Source organism: Amphimedon queenslandica, unplaced genomic scaffold (assembly GCF_000090795.2).
Source record: "Amphimedon queenslandica unplaced genomic scaffold, v1.1 AMPQUscaffold_12632, whole genome shotgun sequence".
Classification (NCBI taxonomy): domain Eukaryota; kingdom Metazoa; phylum Porifera; class Demospongiae; order Haplosclerida; family Niphatidae; genus Amphimedon; species Amphimedon queenslandica.
In genome coordinates this window covers 12,381-19,049 of record NW_003547132.1, presented here as the reverse complement: position 1 = coordinate 19,049, position 6,669 = coordinate 12,381, and the positions used below count along the sequence as shown (strand labels likewise).

The 6,669-nt window shown below is 36.0% G+C and overlaps 2 protein-coding genes across 2 annotated transcripts in view; both read left to right on the top strand.

The window, feature by feature from the left end:
* Window positions 1-1,346: 1,346 nt before the first annotated feature.
* Window positions 1,347-3,377, top strand: LOC105314705 (heat shock 70 kDa protein 12A-like). Its single transcript, XM_020003504.1, has 3 exons — window positions 1,347-1,682; window positions 1,736-1,948; window positions 1,993-3,377. Exons 1-3 carry the CDS (start codon window positions 1,347-1,349, stop codon window positions 3,283-3,285), a joined length of 1,842 nt encoding a protein of 613 aa, XP_019859063.1. The 3' UTR covers window positions 3,286-3,377.
* A 2,334-nt stretch (window positions 3,378-5,711) lies between these two features.
* Window positions 5,712-6,669, top strand: part of LOC100634745 (extracellular calcium-sensing receptor-like) — a 5,876-nt gene continuing 4,918 nt past the window's right edge. The window contains exon 1 of the mRNA XM_020003503.1: window positions 5,712-6,667. Coding sequence (XP_019859062.1) covers window positions 5,939-6,667 — 729 coding nt within the window. The 5' untranslated portion in view covers window positions 5,712-5,938. The remainder of the gene's footprint in view (window positions 6,668-6,669) is intronic.

Below are 6,669 nucleotides of genomic sequence, written 5' to 3'. Positions count from 1 at the left end.
TACTTGAGTTTTTGTGAGGATGTAGTGAGACATTTGCATACTCTGAAGCATCAAAACCTACTTCATTTTTGTGTAAACCAATTCTGTAAAGTAGTATCATTAGATGTGATATTATAAAGGTCGTTAAAGCGCATTTTCCGAGGAGAAGAAGAAATTGAAGTAGCAGCAGTAGGAGCAGTCGCCATTTTAACCATACAGATGATGACATGCATGACTGACGTGTGAGCTGGCCACGCCCTTGCCATGATGTGATGTGACGAAACTTCCGGTAAAATGGTGTATTTCCGGGGTACCGGTATACTACAGAATGTCCTAGAGAGAGAGAGAGAGAGAGGGAACTTACAGGAAGTGGGCGTGCCTTTACAAAATTATATATCTAGTATACTGGGGCTTCGCCCCAGTATACTATATACAGATATCAAGTATAAATACGACAATCAGCACTATTCCTGCAGCAGGGTCGTGGTGGTGCAGTGGAGAGGCTGGTGGATTGCGTGGATGTGGTCGGCGGTTCGAATCCTGTCAAGACTGCTGCTTAAAACTATGCTGCAGTGTGTTATTTTTTTTTCTTTTTAGAAATAACCTTTCTTTTTTTGCTATTTTTTTGGCTTTTTGGGTCAAGAAATAAACACCCTCTCGTACATCTTAGCCTCCGGGGTCGTAGGGTTGGGGTTTGGGTTTAGTGTTTAGTTTTTAGAGCACCCTTTCGTACTTACATTACCACGACTTTTAATTTATACATAGTTACTCTAATATCTATGATTTATATAATTTTGTAAAGGCACGCCCACTTCCTGTAAGTTCCCTCTCTCTAGGACATTCTGTATACTACACTCTACCCAATTGGCCATATCGCCCATCACTACCACAAAGCAACTTTGATTGTTGTGCAAATCATTCACAGGGGTCCTGGGCCTTTGCCAAAGGGTCTGATACAGCCTTTTGCAGAAAACTTGCCACCAGTCACGTGATGTTAGCCATAGGCTTAACTTAATATTTTTATGAAGTCACGTGATCAGAATGGTGCAAGTTTTGTGCAAAGCGCTGTACTGTACTTACCTTTGCTTAATACATTGTGAGACTCCTCAGTTGCTGGGTCTTATTTTATTCAGGTAAATTTCTCCTCGAAGTTGCTATGCTTTTCAGAAATTGCCTAATTATCAGCTTATCAGCTACACGTGGTTCAAATTTTGAATGATTTTAATTATATTCATAAACCATTGGCAATGAATCAGTGACGTATCAGGAAGTGAAGCCATAGAGGACCCTTCACAATTCGTGTAGACTGGTAGAAGACATAGCTACAGGCTTACAGCCGGATTTACAGTCCTTAAACTGATCATGTAATGGCTTCATCCAAGGAACCACTAGCCAGAGCTCAGAAGATACCAAGAGGATCTAATAGGCTGAAAAGAAGTGAATGTATAGCAGCTATTGACTTTGGAACCTCATCAGTATCTATAGCATACACCACTCCAACTGATGGGCAGATCAAACTTGTACCACTTCACAGCACTTATGAAAGAGTCCCTAATGCTATACTTATTAAAAAGAATGAAGGGGAGCAGAATGAAACTACTGGAATTGGATATGGAGCACAAAGTTTATACAGTGGTAGGAGGAAAGATGCTGAAAAGTTCATATATTTTGAACGAATAAAGAATTTACTTGAGAGAGATAAAGTGAGTTCATACCATCTACCAATTTACTATTAACATGCACTTATATTGATCAGTCATTAGACCGTACTACTAAAGTCTCTTCATTCACTGGAGGGTCTTATTATCTTATTGAAGTTATAGCTTTTATACTCACACACCTCAAGGAGAAGCTATTGACTGATGAGCTAAAGGAAGTTTACAAGTCAACTGATTTTGATTGGGTCATTACTGTTCCTGCTATATGGAAAGCAAGAGCAAGAAGAATGATGAGAGAAGCTGCTTATATGGTAACCTAATACATGCTTTGTATTTCATTATGTTAATATGATAGGCTGGTCTCACTTCTGATGCTCCTGGTATAACAAGGTTCACTCCAGTTGGTTCTCCTTTACCACGTCCAGAGGAGGTTAATCCTGAGAAGCTATCATTAGCTCTAGAACCAGAAGTAGCTGCTATATATGCACAGCATCAGTCAGAAGTATCAGGAACACCTCCACAGAGATATATGGTAGTTGATATAGGAGGAGGTACAGTTGATATTACTGTACATGATAAGAGTAATGGGAGAATTAGTGTAGTACTACCACCAATGGGCAACACCTGGGGAGGAACAACTGTGAATGAAGCATTATCAGAATTACTACAAGAAGCAGTAGATGATAAAGGTTTTGAGTCTTTTATCAAATCTGGTGTTAGTAACAAAGCTGTTATCAATAAGCTGGTCTTTGAAGACTTTGAGGAACAGAAAAAAGTATTTGGAGATGCAACACCAGGCATTGACGAAATGGTACTCAAATTACCGAGAGCTTTCATAAATCATTATGAAAGTAATGAAATACTTAAAGTCATGATGCACAACATGCGTTACGATCCAAGAAAGGGTTCATTAAGCATAGGATATGATCTAATAGAAAAAAAGGTATTCCAATTCACAATAGACAGGATCATAGAGTGCGTGAGAGCAGCATTTGACAAGTTACCTAGTAAAATCAATACGGTTTATCTAGTAGGAGGGTTTGGAGGGTGTAGGTTTGTTAGGCAAAAGATAGAAGAAGCTATCGCTCAGCATTGTGGTATTCTTTATGATAATATAGTGTGTCCTCAATATCCAGGTCTTGCTGTTGTATCAGGAGCAGTAATATGGAGGAAAGATCCTAACATAATCCAATCACGTGTTGCTGATGCTACCTATGGGATAGCAGGTGGGCCTGCATTTGACCCATCAATACATGATGAACATTACAGGTATGTAGATGAAGATGGTGAGCAGCGTTGTAAGAGTGTACTATGCGTATATGTACTCAAAGGAGAAGCAATAAAGGATGAGGTATACCAAATCAGATTCAGACCTCTTTATCAAAGTCAAAAACAACTATCTTTCGCTTTATATTGTACAACAGATGATGGAGTTCAGTATGTAAGAGATAAAGAAGGTAAACCAACAGTACGGAAGATTGGTGAGCTAATACTTGATCTTCCTAATCCTGATAATGTACCAAGGAAGGAGAGACACATTGATGTATATATGGATTTCAGTGGCACAGAGATACAAGCAAGAGCTCAGTATACTATCACAGGAGAAGAAGTGAAAACAGTTTGTGACTTTCTATCAAACCAAGACTAGTAACAATAATGAAAACGAAAGAATAATACATGTAATGTAATACTAACTAACAATGACTAAAGTTTTAATTACAATAAATGGAGTAACTTTCTTGTGCAATTAGTTTTGAAAATTTTTTTGACTTGTTTTATGTGCAACACGTAATCTTAATACATGTACTTGCACATTTATAAAATATAAAACTAATTAATTACAATAACTAATTAACTAGACTTTTGTCGAAAATCAGATATCGCCAAGTTCAATTGGCCTTTCACCACTTACCACAGGTCTTCTGAGATTTTTGCCACAACCACCAGTGCGTCCCTCCATCTTGCCTTGCGACAAGTTTCAGACTGCCCATGATTAGATCACATGATTTCGGGTCATATTTGACTCGCATCTCACCTGACTTGCTTTTGCTACACCTCTGTCCATCAACTTAAGTTTGCCAAATATTTTCTCGCGAACCCAACTAGTTATGACTTACAGAATTTGTCCAGTTTACTATAATTATTTCTTACCACAAGTTGAACCAGATCAGTCAGTGGTCTGTCTATTATTCCAGTAACTATTATTGTGAATATAATACGAATCTAAAGGAATAAAACTAATAATAAGTACACATTTAGCATCAAAAATATTTTTGCTAAATAAATAAAGTAATTTCAGTGCTTGATAAAATTGAGATATTTTTGAAACATTTTTGGAAATAAAGCATGGGCTATAGCACAGGGTATTTTTTAGAAATTGGCATATTTTTTTAAAATGACCGCAACTCAAAAAGTTTTGGTTGGAATCAGCTCGATCAAACTTTTTTACATAGCATAAGGACATCAATATGTATCAGAAAATGTAAAAAAATTGGGGGTGATATTTTGGAGCCATTTTCTGAAAAAAACCATGGGCCTTGGGTATTGAAAATTGGCCATTTAAAAAATGCTCATAACTTTAAAAATTTAATATCGGAATTAGCTCTAACTTTCTATGCAGCATGAGGACATCAATAAGTATCAATAATTGTGAAATGTTTTCTGATATACCTCTGATACTGATTTCATGTCTACAATGAGCAATCAATAATTTCCAAGTATCTCCAGTCCATAGTTAAATCACATGCATGGTCACATGACCTGTGATTGACAATCAGGTATGAGCACATATCACGGTTGATACATTCCTAGCACATTGATCTGTACTGTGAGTCATGTTCACTATAAAGGAATAGAACCAGTTTTATAATTATTAATGTGTACATATGAGAAACTACACTTAATATTGTAGTTTTAATTTTAGGATTTTTGAGCACTAATTGTTACATACATGCCAATTAGTAAATTGCAGTTGTAGTGAGTAAAATTTATACTTGCAATGATACCATATAGATTGTCTAATCATAACAACACAAAAAAAAACTGTAAAAGTAAAAATACACAATTTGGAAAACATTAGCTAGCAGTTTGGGGATTAAGTTGAGTGTTAAAAACAAACTATAGTATATCTAATAAAAATTTTTGGCCATTTAAATCCACAATATGCTGTACAGAGTGATGTACAGCTTTAATAATGACACTCCTGCTGAATCAATTCTCACTATTGATGGCAGCAATAGGATAAATAATAAGCCAATATATGTCCCCATTTGTAATAGGCAAAACTTTATATCCCATTGAACTTTCTATCCCAATAAATTGTGATACACTATAGGTAGACATCACTTTTGTAAGTAAATTGAAAACATTGACTAGTGTCCCATTTACGCTATACTGGTTGCATGCATTCGTTATCAGTGCATATGTTTATATTATTATTGTTGATGTGTTTCATTATTATTATTATTATGTGTTTATTGTTATTTCTATTATAATTAGTACTTCAATATTGCTAGTATACTGTATTACCAGGAGTAGTAATAATAAAATCATTATTAGTGTTCTGGTACTATAGTAGCTAGATTCATTTTCTTTATTGTGTTATTGTGTGCTTTATGACATGTTTTGTTGATGCCTAGATCTACGGGCTTCCAAGCAAATGCAACTACTGTCAACTTTTCATCTGTGAAGAAAATTGTATACCTCTTTATAGCCCTTGATAGCAATAAGAAACATTTTATATTCATTATTTCTGAGACAACATATATGAATGCTATTCCATTAGTTATACTATATGAATTGTAGCTAGGTAACGATGAACCAGTCAAAAAGACACAGTACATGCATGTACAAAGTAAACCTTTAAGTAAGAAAATGTCTTTAGTAGTTCTATCACATCATGGAGAACAATAACGACAAAAATTAGCAATGCCATGAATACTTACAATAACAAATAGATATATACAGCCCTTGTATAAACAGATGTTAGACAAAATTTCGGGACTGCAGCAGCACTGTAACAGGAGTATGTTTTGACATTTAAAATTAAATCAACAATAATGATGGTGTCCTTGCTGTTTTTTTCCTTTTTATTAATTTTTCAGTCTGTACGGAGTAGTGATGTACAGTTTCAATATGACACTCCTCCTGAATCAATACTCACTACTGATGGAGGCAGTAGGATCAATGGAGTACAGGATCGGAGAGGAAAGGACATCATTTTGGGAGGATTGTTCACAGTGCATAGAGATGCAGAAGGATCTGCTGGTGCTAAGTGTGGTAACAAAGTCTGGGGCTATGGTATGGACACTTTAGAAGCAATGTTCTATGCACTGGACAGCATAAACAGTGACCCTGATCTATTGCCTAATATAACCCTTGGATATGATATCAGAGATACTTGTCAAAGCAAGAACATAGCTCTTAATGAAAGTTTCAGCTTTGTCTTTACAAATACTGATACTGAATCTGGTACTTGCAGATCATTAGAAGCATCAGGTAATGACTCTATTCAAATACCAGTAGCAGCAACAATTGGTCCTTTGGAAAGCTTCATATCCATTCCAGTGGCTAACTTCTTTCATCTTTTTCAAATGCCTCAAGTCAGTTATGGCTCCACATCAACCGAATTAAATAATCGTGATCAGTATGGATACTTTTTCCGGACAATACCTGCACATGATACACAAGCAGAGACTATGATTGACATGATGCTGTATTATAAATGGGATCATGCTTCAGTCATATACTCTGATAATCTGTTTGGTGATTCATTTTATCACCATTTCCTCTCAGTTGCAAAGGCTAAAGAAATCTGCATTGATGCCAATGAGCTGATAAGAGATGACTTTGATGATTCAGACTACCGTAAGTTGGTAGAATTACTATTCCAAAACACGACAGCAAATGTGATTGTACTATTAGCAACTTCAGATCATGCTGACAATTTCATCAAACATGCACGAATTGTAAAGGAAAACAATATTGCTCACAGAAACATTGTGTGGATTGCATCCACGGGATCTGCTGAAGC